The sequence below is a fragment of the Gallinula chloropus genome, assembly GCF_964237585.1.
Source record: "Gallinula chloropus genome assembly, chromosome: 1".
Classification (NCBI taxonomy): Eukaryota; Metazoa; Chordata; class Aves; order Gruiformes; family Rallidae; genus Gallinula; species Gallinula chloropus.
In genome coordinates this window covers 8,593,589-8,610,133 of record NC_140085.1, presented here as the reverse complement: position 1 = coordinate 8,610,133, position 16,545 = coordinate 8,593,589, and the positions used below count along the sequence as shown (strand labels likewise).

The 16,545-nt window shown below is 41.4% G+C and overlaps 1 protein-coding gene across 1 annotated transcript in view; it reads right to left on the bottom strand.

Moving 5' to 3' along the window:
* Positions 1–531: 531 nt before the first annotated feature.
* ELAPOR2 (endosome-lysosome associated apoptosis and autophagy regulator family member 2) overlaps positions 532–16,545 on the bottom strand; it is a gene marked incomplete at both ends in the record, with an annotated part of 96,901 nt that continues 80,887 nt past the window's right edge. Inside the window, 8 exons of the mRNA XM_084279305.1 lie at positions 532–591; positions 4,379–4,544; positions 5,716–5,894; positions 6,657–6,783; positions 9,150–9,251; positions 10,827–10,923; positions 14,717–14,906; positions 15,730–15,903. Of these exons, the coding sequence (XP_084135431.1) occupies positions 532–591; positions 4,379–4,544; positions 5,716–5,894; positions 6,657–6,783; positions 9,150–9,251; positions 10,827–10,923; positions 14,717–14,906; positions 15,730–15,903 (1,095 nt within the window). The remainder of the gene's footprint in view (positions 592–4,378; positions 4,545–5,715; positions 5,895–6,656; positions 6,784–9,149; positions 9,252–10,826; positions 10,924–14,716; positions 14,907–15,729; positions 15,904–16,545) is intronic.

The window sequence follows — 16,545 nt, the reverse complement described above, 5'->3', positions numbered from 1 at the left end:
ATCCAGCCCTTCAAAGCATTAGCATCAAAAGCATTTTCCAAAGTTCAAAGCTCTCTCAAGGGTCATTCCAAGTACCATTAACAATTTTGATTTTAAGAGAGACTCATAGTTACGCTGCCAAAGAACAATACACAATCTTTGCAGGAGGTTTCAGGCCTCTCTGAAAATCATTTTTTATGAGCATGAGTAGAAGGAGTGATAGGAAATCAAAGGTACCTATAAATCATATGGCATGCCTGAATGATGCCCAGGTGAATGCAAAAAAATTAGTATTTGCAGTATGTATATCTCTTCCTGAGTTGAATTTCATTCCCAGTATGGAATCCAAGCATCTGCTTTCTTTTTTGGCAAGGTACTCAATCACATGGTAAGGCAATCCAATTTTCTGGTTTGCTTCCTGACTTCTTTCCTCCTAAATGGCCAAGCATTTCTCACCAAGATCACCACTACAATGTGTGCCAGAATATGTTTAAAATATGGTCCTGTAAAAATAGAAATTAGGTTTGTTTCTTTGAAGGCAGCATTAATTCTTCATATATTCTGGGATCTCGAAGATTTCAGCTGAACGGATTCAAAATGATCTTCCTTTTCCTGCAATGGAAAAGACAGGTCCCCGTCAATTTGGATTCCTCAAATTCACTCCAACTGTTACTACAGACATTTCTTCTCTTCATATCTCCATAGTAGCCTTTCCCAAAGACGACTTATTTTCACCACAGTCATTAAATGCATATCCTGACCTTTTCTTATTAAAATAAATACTGATTCTGTTAAAATTTGCTAAAAGAATGAAAATTCTGCCATATATATGGTTTGTGGCACTTGCTTTAGGGGGTGCAGGGAAAGTGTGTGTTTCATATTCATAGCATAGGATAGGAAATCAAAGCAGGGGAATTGCAAAGTAGCTACACCTATAGTTAAATTTACATATAAATGTGTTTCATACGTTAAAGAAAATGGAGCAAAGCCTGTGAATGCGAACACCACTTCCTCACTCCTGCATTCCCATCACAAACGTTCCTCTGGAAGCCCCACAGGACAAGTCTACAAATCGTCTGCCATCTTAAAGATCAGGACTGAAGGGTTGAGTTTCCCTTCTGGTTTTACTTGCTGGGTGACAGCCTTGGCCAGTTTTGTAATTCTTTACCTTCTATAGTCTCATTTTAAAATAACAGTCATTTCTTTCTGTATTACAGCCCCTGAATTCCTTGGGTACTCAAAACCACTAATAGCTTCATGAGATGTTTTGCTTCATAGAAATGCCATTGCCTGAAGCCTGAACACATAGTTAGGATATTTCAGGCTTTTCTTTATCTCTCCGTTTACATTTTTCCTCTTTTTCTCCTGTGTTTTCTCCACATATTTTTTCTGTATTTTACATGCATATGCAGCAGGAGATGAATTTCTTCATCTTCTGCATAAATGAAAACTGATGCCTATAACATTTGTTTTGGAGAAAGATATATTAAATTCCAGTTATCTGCCGGGATACAGGACACAGATTTCGGTAAGCTAATGAGGTGTTGAGTTTGCCAGCTATGATTATCCAACAGAAAAAAAGGAGAGAATACTCAGGGTGTCTGCTAGAATGGATACAGGAATTTAAAAAGCCCCTCTTTTTGGGTCCAAATAGACATTTGAGTGGTTTGAATACTGAAGTATTAAAGCTTACTTTAAGGAGAGAAAAAAGAAACCCTTCCCCCATGCCCTTGTCTCTGTGCTTCTAATCAAGAAGGAGCCAGCCGTTGATGCTCAAATGAAGTTCCCAAAGCTTTTACAGTTATCAGGCACGCAGCAAAACATGACCCTCACCAGCAGCACTGGTCATTACACTCAGCCAGAGCCAGCCAAGCCATTCCATGGGCAAAAAAAATCAGTATTTCAAATTTTATCCCTATAGGATTCAACAAGGAATCGACTTCCATTTTTTCTACCAAAACCACAAAATTTTAGGCAATTTGATTTTACTTACATTTTTAATATTCTTAATATTGAATTAATAATTAGTAACGAATATATGTCCCTTTCCACAAGGAACAATATTGATTTCACAAGACAAATAGTCAGGCTGAGGTCAAGGGCAAGTACCGCGTATTAGCTGTGTAGTGGTAACATCTCCTAAGAGGGAGATATAAGGAGCAGGTAGCATGGAAAAAGGACAGCAGTCTAACAAAAAAGTAAAAAAAAAAAAAAAAAATCAAAAACCCAAACCAACCAAACAAAAAAAAAACCAAAAAAAAGTTCCCACCAAAGAGAAGAGAAAACCAAGGGGAAAGAAAGGAGGAACACAGTTTTTAATTACATTGAACTCAATCACAGAAAGGGAAACAAGAAATAAAAGAAAAATCTTCACATTCAATGTGCTGAAATATCATTTCTATAAGAAGCAAGACAGAGACTTCGGAAAAAGTATTATGATCTTTCAAGAAACCTTCCTACTTTGAAACAACTTTCTTAGGCAAAACTGAAAGGGAAAATGTCATCCATCTTTATGCTGATCATAACAGATTCCCCATCTGGACTCCCTTGAAGACAATATTACCCTCCCCACTGACTTCAAGGCACTTGAAATAAAGACCAAAGTGTTTGCAGGATCTACCATGCCACATCCTTTTCTTCTCTCAGAACCATTCAAGGGACATCAAAGATCTTTGGGCTATGAAGTCAGACATTCAACAACCCACATCACATGTGTTGCAGAAAACATGCTTTTTCAAGTTGCTGGCTACTGAAACGGAGAAGGCTGGTGTACTGGGGAATAGGCTGTGGCTGATGCCTCCTCTTCAACTCAATCCTACAGTATTCAAAATTGTGGTTCCCCAGTCAGCCATGAAGCCAGCCCAATGTCGCAGTTTTGCGTGGCTGGGTTCTGGTGGAGAGGGGGGCTGCAGGGGTGGCTTCTGCAAGAAGCAGCCAGAAGCTCTCTGCAGGCCCAACAGAGCGAACACCAGGCAGCTCAAGGCTGGAGTTGTTGCTGACCAAGGCTGAGCCCATCAGCGATGGTCACAGCACCTCTGGGAATCACATTTAGGAGGAAAAATCGCAAGCAGCCACTTTTTGCCCCCAGAGAAGGGAGTGAGAATATTTAAGAAACTGTGCAAGCACCAAGGTCAGTGAAGAAGGAGCGGGGGTGGGGGTGGGTAATGAGGCGTTCCAGGTGCTGGAGAGAGAGAGATTCCCCCACAGCCCCTGGGGAAGACCATGGTGAAGCAGGCTGTCCCCCTGCAGCCCATGGATGATGATGATGGGGAGCAGAGATCTCATCTACAGCCCATGGAGGACCCCACGTCAGAGCGGGTAGAGACACCTGAAGGATGCTGTAACCCCATGGGAAGCCCACATTGGAGCAAGCTCCTGGCAGCCTGTGGAGAGAGTGACACATGCCAGAGCAGGTTTGCTGGGGCACTTGTAACTCTGTAGGGGAGAAGGCTGGAGCAGTCTGGGTCTGAAGGTTGGCACCCCATGGAAGGAAGCCACACTGGGGTAGTTGGTGAAGAGCTGAAGCCCTGTGGGAAAGGACACATGTTGGAGTAGTTCACGGAGGACTGGCCCTTGGGTGGGACCCCATGGTGGAACAGAGGAAGGGTGTGAGGAATGTGTGTGTGTTACCCTCCTGGCTAAGAAGGAAAACAACTCATCCTTCCAGTCCCTGCCCCTCCCCATGCCACAATGGGGGGAAGAAGGGAGCGAAATCATGACTGAAGTTCAGCCTGCTAAGAAGGGAGGGGTGAGGGGAGGTGCTTTAAGATCTGGTCACACTTCTCATTACCGGACTCTGGTGTCACTGGGTGTGCAGGGCAGTGTCATAAATTAGAGAGTTTTCTTTCTTTATTCTCTGTTGAGTCTGTTTTGCCCACGACACTGATTTTGGAATGAAGTCTCCCTGTACTTATCTCAACTCCTAAGCCTCTCAATATATATTTTCTCCCCTGTGCAGCTGGAGTGATAGAGCGACTGGTGGGCGCCTAGCCTCCAGCTAGGGTCAAACCACCACACCCAGCTAAACTGCAAGCAACCAGCTGTTGGCTCTATTCCCAGTGTTAATTTTCTGTATCTGTAATAGCTGTGTTTGCCTCAGCAGTAGAGGTGTCTGGCAGGAATCCGGGAAGCGAGGTTCCTGCCTCCATTAACTGCTCTTTTTAGGCATCACCCATACAATAAAAATGCTATTGAAAGCTCTCTGCAGAAGAGGGAGCATTTGCTCAATACCCTGTAACATTTCTTACCATTCTCTATACTGAGGATTTCAACAGATAAACTACGGACTAGGTGATGTGTGCGTGGGAGGCTGCACAAAGCAATTAGCATCACAGCCTCATTACATCAGTAATAAAGGTAATCATTCTTTTTAGTATTAATAGTAGTAATTACTACTCACCTTCGTTGCCAAGGACTTGAGCTTCCCAAGTAGTGACTGCTTATTTGAATATACGACTTCTTCTTCATTATCTTCTCCCTCCATTATAGCACAGCTGTCAGCAGCTGGCAGCTCACACTCTTTTGAGTTAGCTGTCATCACTAATTTGGAATATTTATACTCCAACCTGAAGATATAAAGCCAGACAGGTATAGAATATTTTTTTTTACAAATGTCCCATTTTCAAGGTTTTTGTAATTTAAATTGTCTGTAGTGCTTTCTCACAGCTATTTCTGAGGTATTTATTGGAGATTACATAATTTAAATCATTAAAAACATGTAACTAAAATAGTATTAACAACACATCGAGTTCCTACTCTCCAGATTAGCCCTCTATCCTTACGAAAGAGCCATATTTTCCAAAAAAAAACACAAGTAGGTTGAGAATATTTCCTGCATGTAGAACTGTGATCAGTGTGCAGGATGGGGCAACAGCAGATCTGACTTCCACCTGTATCAGGATCTGCATCACACCCCTGTCCAAGGAGACTATGGGGGAAAGATACATAACAGTGTGTGGTAGGATACAGCAAGAGGTAGGGACTGTGCTAGTTGAGTCCAGTTTTGGTGAAGCTGAATGTGTTATGGGGAGGGGGGACATGCCATTAAGGTGGAATCATGTTTTGAAAGTTTATGGCATGAGATTTGGGAAGCAGGGGACAATGGAGATGAGGAACAGAAAGAATGTTCAGTCTGAGAAGCAGGGATCTTTTGGGTGTATGCTAGACTTGTCCTGCCACATGGACCTAAGCAACACATTGTCAAGAACCCTATTTTAAACCATCTGAAAGGGACGAATTAGACTGAAGAGATCTCTTTCTGGTTTTCAGACCTTGAGAGCACTATATTGCTTCATGACCTAAGGTCAAATTCAAACTCTTGGGGATCAAAAAGACAGTTCCTGTTGAGAAGTCACCTTGTGGAGTCACCATCCATGGAGGTGTTCAAAAACCATGTTAGACGTAGCACTCCAGGACACAGTTTAGTTGACATGGTGCTACTGGACTGGCAGTTGGACTTGATGATCTTAGAGGTCTATTCCAACCTTAAAGATTCTATGATTCTATGAAATTATGCCATAACAAATTATTGTGGATTTCCTATACTTGTCCCACTGGCATTTATGATAGCCATTGTTGGCAGAAGAAATCTCATTTTGGTGGATTAACAGACTGATACAACATAGTATTTCTCATCAACATTGTCATATGGTCAGATCCATGAACAGAAGTGTCCTTCTGTTCACTACGCCAAGCTTTTAGCTCACTTTTATATGGAACACAATTTGAAGTACTTACTTCTGGTTCTTCTTCCAAAAATAGCAGGTCAAGGCTATAAGCAGAACGGCTGTGAAAGCACCAACACCAGCTCCAACTTTTAGCCAAAAGTCCACTGTTTCACAAGTGTTGGTCCTTTTTTCTGGCAAAGGAACCCCTTTAATGCAGTGCTTTGGCTCATTCCATACATATAAGGTTTCCTTTCAAACAGAAAACAGAAAGCACCAAAAATTAAGTGGCTTATAAGAAAAGAGAGAACTCTTACAGTTGATGAAAACAATCTGTTTTGAGGTAGACAGACTAGACATCTTTTCAATGACAGCAAACCAAAACATGCACTTCAGGTTTTCATACTCCAGGTTGAGTCATGCTGTCTATTGTGCTTGCAGGTTCAGGCATTGCAAAAGAATTGCCCCTTCCAAATTGCTCTTCACATGGCACAATATGGGTTGGGCAGCAACTGTGAATGTGTTGTTGCCTGCATTGGGACTGTTGATCAAGAGGAGAGTTCTAAATCTGTTAAAGGGCTTCCTAATATTTGATTAGACAAGGCAGCAGCAAAAAAAATGTGTAAGCAAGGAAGGATTAACCTCTGAATTGAAATTCTGAATCCTTTCCTAGCCTGCCCCTGATGTTTATGGCTATTAAAGGACTGAAGTCTTTTGGAACTCCGTTCCAAATAACGTGCCTACAAGTATGAATGCATACAAAGTTCATATCCCTACCACATAGCTGGTCAGTGCAAGCCAGTGCTTCTCCAGGAACCACACTGGCATTGGCCAAAAAACCCAAGTCTCAACGCAGCACCTCACTAATAAGGCTTCCACCCAGCCAGCTCAGACCCTAGCCTGAGATTTCCCAACTCTATCTGCACTTGGATATAAACTTGCACACTGAAGTTCAACGGAATCCCGAGTTGTGCCAAAGTGAACTCATCTGATTTGGAAACATGGGTCCTGTACCTGAAATCCTTTTTTGCAGGCTCCCTCGATCTCATGGTAGTCTTGCTCTGTGCAGAGGGGGCAAGCTTCTGCACTTTCCCATACAAAGTAGAAAATGCATCCATCGCAGGTGCCTGCAGGGCATGAGCTGGGAGGAGAGTAAAGCTTAGTTATCACTTAAGAAACACTGTGGGGTTAGCATCCTCACTTCATGTTCTGTTGCTGAAAACTGATCATGGTAAGCACAACAATTGGGTAATCATCCAGCAAGTCAGCTGATGGGGTAAATCTGGGGTAAGAGTTTTTCCCAGTTTGTAAAACGCTTTCTCAAGTGAAAACAGATGTTGGGCAGTCAAAGGTCTAAAGTAACTGTTCAGTTCCTAGCAATGAGTGCTACTCATGCACCTACAATGAAGAGAAGTGAAAAGAAAGAAGCAAGTCTTGGAGACCAGCAGAACTACTCCAGCGTTTCACCAGCACCACCTAGCCCAGCGTGGACCTCTACTGCTGTTCTCTTGCACTGGGTGACTGTTGCAGTTGAGTGCTGCTGGTTCCTGCTGTTGTTCTAATGATGTCTGGGTGATTTCATCCATATGGAATGGGCTTGTCCTGTCATTGATAATTACTAGAAAGATGTTCACCAGTTAATGAAGAGATAACAGTCTAAGAAAGACTAATGATGCTATTTTGTATTCAGCCTGCAGAGGAAAGTTGCCCTGGCAATGGCAGGACATTCTCACTCCTTTTGTTACTGACAAATACATCAGATCTTATCGCAGCAGTGGCCAGAAGTCCACTTTTGAAGAAGCTGGGCCATGCAAATGTGAAATATATCCATACATAAAAATTGATGTAAAGGCATGTTTCTGTATCACCTGGAAATCTGTTGTTCTGATTTGAAGGATTAAAAAATCCCCAGCCCAAAAATCCCATTCTGGGTTATCCTGATTTGAGTAACTGACAACTTTCTGGATTATGGAATGTTATTTCATTGACAGATCTTTCTCCTCAGCCTCTGTCATCTTTTACTGCAACTTCCTATGATACTAAACACCATGTCTAGAGGATCAAGGTGTTAGAGTATTATCTGACATGTATCACATACCTCACTGTTTGAAAATAGCTCTCTGACTGCTGAGCTAATCAAAGGGGGCTAGGAAGGGAGAAGTCAGCGAGAACTGAGACAAGTTACATGTCAGCTGTGTGCCATTTCTGTCCATGCTCACACTTTCCCAAGTAAGGTAGATTATTCCTCCCTCACTACTGGTGAGTTATCACAGCTCAGATCATGTTTAACTACGACATTAGAACACCTGAAGGATTTTCACACACCAGCTGAGAGATGGTGGCTTGTCACCCAGTGTAATTTGTAGTGTCAAGTCCCTAAGAAACAGGGGGGGAACATCTCCAAAGATGTTCAAACATCAGTTCCTCATCTGGTGCCTGTGGAGTAGATGCCTCTCTGCCTTCATCCAGGTGAGCATGATTCACCTCTCCCAAGAGGGACGGGGATCAAAGAGGACTCCACACCTCTCACACTGTTAGCTTTTTGGGAAGGGGACTTAACTTTTGGGAAGGAGGATCAGTGAAGGGGTAATCAGCAGATTTATATTAACATCCAGATGGACAAAGATGGGCTTTCACTGCCAAAGAGGCGGGTTATCAGAGTTGGGGGTAACTTCTGAAAAATCACAAGGTGCTGCAGAAGAGTTACAGAACAAATTATTTTATTGGGGTTTTTTTCTCTGCAAGTTTTCAGGTGCAGGAATAAACAGTATTTCAGAAAAAAGAAGGGGGTTTTGTAGTCACTTGAATCAGAGTGAAGGGAAAAAAGGTCAGGCAAATTAAACACAACTGGTACAAGGGATTCAGCGTAGAAACTGGAGTGATGAGACACATAAGTATATACATATGGCACTTGAACTAGACACAGTCAGGGCTCACAGAAGGATTGCAGTAGCTGATTTCATCATTTCTATGACAGGTTGTTCTTTTTAAAAAAAAAAAATTAAACAATCACTTTGTCCACAACCACTGCTGTAGGTCAAGGAAGAAAAATACCTCTCAAACCTCAGGCTAGGCAGTTTTAATCAGGAGGCCAAAGATCAAATTAAGTATATGAAGTGCAGAATTGGAGACAAGAAAACATTATTACATTTGCTTTTGGCTATAAGCTTGGAACAGCCTGCTTGAACTCTAACCTATCTAAACAGTGATATTTCCTAGGAAGCGTGCTTTGGCAGAGGGGTTGGACCCGATGATCTCTTGAGGTCCCTTCCAACCCCTACAATTCTATGATTCTATGAAACACACAGACTAACACAGCAGTTGGTCTGCTGGGAGGAGATGGACACACTTGTCCTTCCTTTAGGAAAAATGAGTGAGACCTCCTGGATGGCTGATGAGGGAGATAGCACTCCTCACTGCTGTTAAGTATAAAATTGCTAGAGAGTTGGTTTTGCCTGAGGAGAAAAGGGTTTTTTTGGAGCTTCTAGGATACATGTACTTAAATACCTGGGCACAGAAAGCTCTCCTTGGTCTGGTTTGTTGGGGTTGCATCTCATTGTCACAACAGTTGCACGGCCATTTTCACAGGATGTTGTCACTGTTGAAGACCTAAAGTCAAATAATAGGAGAAAAGTAATGTGTTTCAGTAGGCACATGTTGCTCTTCCATAGGTCTCTGTCTATTCATGAAACTTCAATACTTAAGAAATGCCCTTTACCACAGCACTTTTGCCTTTGTCAGCTGGAAGAAAAAAAGTAAGACCAACAGAAGCAGGGTAGGTTTCATCACTTCATTTAAATCTCAAAGTGTTCTGGAGTGCCACTCAGGGTACTGCTCTGTTTTTCTAGCTAGTTTGAATTCTGCTGAGGCAAGAAATAAACCTGTCCAAAAACCAGAATATAATGGTTAAAAGAGAGAATTGCTAGTGCTGTTGTTGAGCAACACGCTCTGCTAGAGAGCTTGTGATGGCTCTCTTTACCCAGGAATCTGAGAACAGCACTGTCCTGAAATAGCACAAGGCAAGGACAATAAAAAAAAAAATAGCCCTTTTTGCCTTTTATTCCAACATGATAGACACTGTAATCCAAGTGCATGATGTACTCAAAGTAGGGTCCCTGCTGTTGGATTCAGTTTGAAGAATCAAACCTGTAATCTAAGTGTTTACATATGCATCAAGTGTTGATGTACACAGTACTATAGACAATTAAGAGCTGACACTAAAGCCAACAAAGTCTAGAGAGACAAACAGTAGAACAAATACAGGTGTGTGTCTTAAAATAATACTAGAATCATAGAATCACAAACTGGTGTGGGTTAGAAGGGACCTCAAGGCCCATCTAGCTCCAACCCCTTGCCATGGGTAAGGACACCCTCCACTAGCCCAGGGTGCCCAAAGCCCCATCCAACCTGGCCTTGAACACTGCCAGAGATCCAGGGGCAGCCACAGCTTCTCTGGGCACCCTGTGCCAAGGCCTCACCACCCTCACAGGGAAGGATTTCTTCCTAATCTCTAATCTAAGACTACCTTAATTTAGTTTAAACCCATTCCCCCTTGTCCTATCACTCCCTGATAGAGTCTCTCTCCACTTTTTCTCTAAGCCCATTTAGGTACTAGAAGTACCCAGTAGCTGAACAGGCCCACAGGCTCCAGAGTCCAAGCTTAAAATCCCAGTTCACATGAAGACACCAGCAAGTAGACATCTTTATGAAGGTGATCTTTGAGACAATTCTTACCCAAGCTGAGGTATTCTTTTTATGGAGGAAAGTGAATAGGAAAAGCACACTAGTAACTTTTCAGCTTGGAATAACTATTTCCAACTTCCAGTAGTTCATTGTTGTAACATCAAAGTAAATACAAATGAATGTGAAAGAAAATATGCAACAGGATGTGAGCCCATCAAAGCCAGATATGAGAAACTATGGAAAGGAACAGGACACTCTAAGTGGCACCTGGATGAATCAAAGCTCTTCTATCATTCCCTACAGATCAAGTGTGATTTAGATTTGAGCAAACAGTGTTTGCTGATTTCATAAGATGTTCTTCAACATGTCAATCAATATCAGCCAGATACTGATTGAAGTGATAAAAATTACAGGTGGATTGAACATTTCCCCTCACAGTTTTAGTCTCCTTTAAATAAATGAAGAAATTTGATGTACCAACAAACAGTATTTTTTACCTACTTGTAAAAGAAATGCACGTCAGGTATTTTGCTTGGAGAGGGAGGAAACATATCTGTCTTGATGCTGATGTTTTCCAGCATCGTTTCAATAGTAGCTCCTAAAATTTGAAAAGGAAAAAAAAAAAGGAAAAAAGGAACAAGAATGGATTTCTGAGGGGTTCACATATAACATTTTCTCACTCTGCAAGGTATGGTTCTCACTTAGTACCATTTAATGACACTGCTATGTGTTATATACTTTCTTTTATTCTAAATAAACTTCACAGCTTTGTATGTTGCAGTCTGATTTCCTCAGAGAGACATAACAAAACACAAAATAAAGCAAGATGATTTTAAGTATGTTTTAGTCTTTTTTATGAATTTAAAGCAATCACAAGATATTTACAGAATAGTAAAATAATTTGTATTGGGAAAGGACCTCTAAAGATATCTGATCCAATCAATTGTTCAAATCATATGCCTTGAATGTATGGCCCTTACACATCATAACCATGTAACACCCTGAGCAATCTGCAGTGTTGTGGGAGAAAAACTCAAAGAAGCAATAACAAGAACCAGAAGAATTATGGAGTCATAGGCAAGCCTTGAAGGCACATTTTAGAACAGATGGTGGCTGGTGTAAAGAACAACACAGCTTATACAGCTCTGCATAGATTTTGGAGAAGAGCTGATAAGAGGAAATTTCAAGCAATTCAGGTTCTTAGGGATCCTTCCAATCCCATGGATCAGAGAAGGCAGAAAATATTGGTGTTGCACTGCAACATTTCAGATTAAGAGAGAGCTGTATTAATGGGACAGGCTGCATCCTTCTAGCAATGTGAACAATTGCTAGAATAATAAGAAAAAGTGGTAGCACCAGCAACTCTTGAGAAAATGGAGAAAAGTGAAGAAAACAAGTTTTCCACCTGTTCTTGCAACAGTTCTGAGAGCCTACCTGGATTCTTAGGACTTTGACTTAACTAGTATTACATCTGGGAGGGTGATTTACACAGCTGGAAAATCCCTGTCTGGTTATAGCCTTTTAGGTAAATAGAATAGATAGTGAAGGTGCACTAGATACTACTACCTGGTATAGGACAAGTCAGAACCTGGGATTGTGAAAGCACATGGATCCATGTACTCAGTAACATTTCCCAGGAGGGCTTGCAGGTGAGGGATGGCTACAGAACATCACATCAACATAGAAAGCAAAACGAGCTATGCCACAGCATTCAACAGGAGAATGTGCAGAAAGATGATCAGTAATTGTGAAGGGGCCTCTGTTCTGAGAACATATGCTGATGTCAGCAAGGATGAGCATTTCCTCTCATCAACAACATTGCATCAAACACAGGGCAACTGAAATTCAGATTGCAACACAATGGACAGAGATTAGTTACTCACTAGACTGGAAGATGATAGCTCCTAAGGACCTTATTCTATTCAACAGAAGCAATGAGAGAATTTTCCCATCCAACATGCAGTACTGTAGAGAAGACATCTCAAAGTGTAGTTTCTCAAAAATAAGATCACTAGAAGCAAAATCAAGTGTAAAAAAATAATAATTCTTCAGAGAATGTTAATTATATGGCTAAAAAGCCACAATGACTCTCTCAAGAATGACAATAGCTTTGACTAAGAGTCCACCTTGGATCAGAACAGCAGTAAAAGAGCAATTCAGATAGAAACATTGGCACAAGCTTAAAAGGAGGGGGAATGGAGAAGTTACGAGTTACAGAAAAATTATAATGGCTGTTAAAGACTTCAGGGAAAAGCCCATGTTTAGCAGCACCAGAAATATGTTATGTTTGGAGCTTTTTTTAGAAATAGTCAAAATAAAAGTACATCTTATGGATAGGAAAGGCGAACTTCAAGCATTTTAAAATATAACAATTGTGATAAATAAAAGGCAGCAAAAGAGCTTGATACCATTTCTCTGTATTAGGCAAAAAATCAGGACTATCTCCTTGCTGAACACCTCATTCCTTCAGAGGCAGGAAAGGGTACTGGCATCTACCTGGTACATATGCCTATAAACCGGCAAACCCAAACCTAAGAGTGACCTTTAATAGAGCTTTTAATGATAAGGAAATGTCAGAAGACTGATGGAGAGAGAAAATGTTGAGCCAAATTAAAAATCTGACTAACACAATGAGGCCAAGTAACAGAAATGGTAAGTGGAAGATGGGCTTCAGTTAATGAATAGATACATAATGAGTGACAGTCAAGATGAAATTTGGAGAACAGCTCTTGTTGAACAAATTTGATTTCATTCCTTGAGTGCTGATGAATTTGGTTGCTAAAGAAAATTATGTAAATTTGTAAAGTATTTCACTAATTACCCCATGATAGCCTAATTAAAAAGTTAGCAGTATAATATCATTAAGTGCACACTCTGGATTAAAGATTATTTAAGTAACTAATTATAGAATTATCTGGCCATGGGAAATTGTCATCAAATGTGTTATGAATCCAGGCTGTAGGTATTGATATTGCAGTCTAAAAACGCAAGATTACCATCAAGGATCTGCAAGAAACTATATAATCAGTGTTCATGAAGTGTGCAGATGAGACAAAGATTAAAAGAACAAGAATAAAACACAGAACAACTTGGTTCACTTGGTAAATTGGTTCCAGTCGGACTAAACATGTGCAGACAAGTGCATCAAGGGATGAAGGCCAGTCCAAAGGAAAAAAGATTTTTCCCTTAGAAACTGTAACTTTGATAAAGATCTAGAGTGGACATCAGATCCAAGAAGCCATCATGAAATCCCACAAATCTGGAGCAAAAAGGGGTCAGGGACTGCATGTGAATTAAATTGATAGTGAATTAAATACTGGAGTAGTATCCCATTCTGACGCCGGTGCTTTAAGAAAGTATAACAAGTTACAGAGGCAGCAGCAAGAGCCTGAAAAATTATTCAGATGCTTGAGAGAGCTGTATGATAGCAAGAGACCTAGAAGAACTTGGTCTACTTCATTTATCAGAAGAGCAGACTGGGGAGTGTGTGATGATTCTAGCACACAAAATATTTCTCCAAGGAGGAGAATGCGGTAGCAAAATGAATAAAGAACAAGAAGAAGCAGGAACTGAAAACCAAAGCCAGGCAAATACAAACAAGAAACAAGTCTGCTTTAAAACAAAATACAGAGACAGTGTTTGACCAGTGAAATACCAATGACTGTGGCAAAGGTTTTATTTCTGACAGTCCAGGTTGAATGTTCTTTCAAAGATGTGCTTTTGTCAAACATGAATTTCTGGGGTCAGTGCCAGGGAGAAAGTACGAACACTGAGAGCCTGTAATAGATAGGTGAGCAGACCTAATGACTTCATTGTCTAATCTGGCCTCAGACTCTGGGAACTTGTGAACAGGAGCAATGCAAGACTTAATGATGTGCATGGCCCCATGCTGCCCTAAGCCTACTCCTTCCTTGCCTAATTATGTCCCAACACCAGCTGCTGCTTCTAATACTGCCTGAGTGGGGCCTTGGCATGGGCAGAAACACTTGGACTAATGTGACTACTACAGTGACTGGTCTTGTCCTGCACAAGGTGTGTGGGAAGCAGGACAGAAAACCAATCCGGCCAGATTTTCATGCTGAAATTCTACACATCATGAGACACACTAGACCAAACGCAGGGAGGGTGAGTAATAGGGGCACAGACAACGGAATGAGGGAAGGTCTTACTCTTCACCTGCAGCCATCAGCTGAAATGAAAGAGCAGTGAAAGTAATGGCATCTGTCCAGATCTGGTCCACAGCTCAGGAGCAAAGTGGGACTGAATCATGGGCTTCCCCTTCACTCTTCCCCAAAGGTAATGCAGAACTGCTGAGCTGAGGATTTACCCTGCAGCCCTAAATATACAAGATTACATCCATGATGACAATAAGGAGAAGACAAACCATGTACCTAAGAACCTGTCAGCAAGGCTGTTGGACTGCAGAGCCAGGGCTGTTCGGAAGCCCTTGCTGTCTGATGGGATGATGGTGGACTGGCAGACAAAAGCTCCCACAAAGTTGGAAAAATCTTCAGATTCTGCAACCATGTCCTTCAGAGTAACATCTGTGATATTGTCAGTGCAAATCGCCATCTTCTTCCCCTGCGGACAATCAGGAAAAAGGGAAACTATTGGTGTTGATGAGACATGAAAAAGTTTGAGACAGAAGAGACAGAAAACATCCTGATTGCAAATTGGACAATTTTCATTCCTTCACCTTAGAAACAACTCAATGTTTCTCTCACAAGAGGGGCAAATTGCAACAACAAACTGTGCCACTGTGAAAGCTCCGATTAAAGCCTTGTACAGACCCTGACACACAGTGTCACCTCTGGTATATGTCTTATCAGAAACCTGTGCTGTGAAGCACTCTTCTTTGTTATCTTGACAGTACAATGTTTGCTTACAGAGCATAATAAAATGGCTTGCAAAGGAAAAACACATTACCCTTGCTATTAAATAAAATTTTGTAGAATACTGCTTTTGGTTGGGATTTAATACAGATAAAATATTTTCAAAGACCAAATACATGTAATCCCTAAACAGATATACAGCCTTCAAGTGTGTATTAATGTCACATGTCGAGACCAGTGCTGCAATCTCAGGGCAAAAGCATTGAAAGACAAATCACCAGGCTCAGTTGTCCTGTCAAAACAACAAGCACTTACAATCTAATCATATGTTTGGCACTACTAATCATATGATGGCACTACTGCTGTAGTACCATCGTGGTAGTTTGGGAAAATGAAGACCAGATCCACAGAGCAGTGAGCACATCTGTCAGCAGCTCTAAGCCAGGTGGCACTTAAACACACACTGAAGCTTAAAAGCATGCCAAGCACTGTAAAGAAATGTGACTACTTATTTGACTCAACTCATGCAAACCCTCAAAATCACTTCAACCCTCAATGCCAGCTGAGCTCACCTCATTCCCACACAGGCTGATGTTAAAGAAGTGGAAGAACTTGGTCCCTCGGGAGGTGAAGCTGGGTCCACTCATCAAGGAGCCCACTTGGCTGAGGTTACTAAAATCGTAACTCAGGCTCTGGTTATCCTTGACATATGACACCAGGCAGTCACTGAAGCAGGCAGAATGATCCTTCAGAGAAGGAGAGACATCCATTAAAGAGCAATTACAGACCAGCAGCAAACCATTCACTTAGGATTTAAGGCAAGTAGGTGCAGACAGGACTGCTTTCCTTAGTGAGGACTGAGGAGAACTTTGTCCTATTCCTGTAATTTATCTTTCCTTTGGGTTCTCCAAAGGAAAGTATCAAAAGTTTACTGTTCCCTAAGCCTGTACTTTCTGCTGTCCACTGCATCAGACAAGAAAATGCAGTTTCTTTCTTTGCTTTTGTTGTGGGTGTTTTTAGGATCTCGATGTCTCGTGTTAAAGCTGTATAGATAGAACAAAACATGGCTTCAGTTACACTTGCATCTTGCAAAGGAAACAGAAGAAAAAGCTCAAGATAACAGATGAACCCAGCTGAAGGCAGGCAGAATACGAACAAATTGGAGCATCTCTTCAAGTCCCTCTGCAGTTCCTTGCCAAAGGATGCTGCACATGATGAATGTTTATCTAGTCTGAGGGTTGTTTCATATAAGAGGAACTTGTTACAGATTTCTAAAGGCACAGAAACATGATCCAGGTGTGGAACTCCCTGAGTTTAAAACAGCAGGAGTCTGAGACAGTTTTAGGTGGAACTAACGCATACACACACCTTGCTCTTACGCTGTCCCA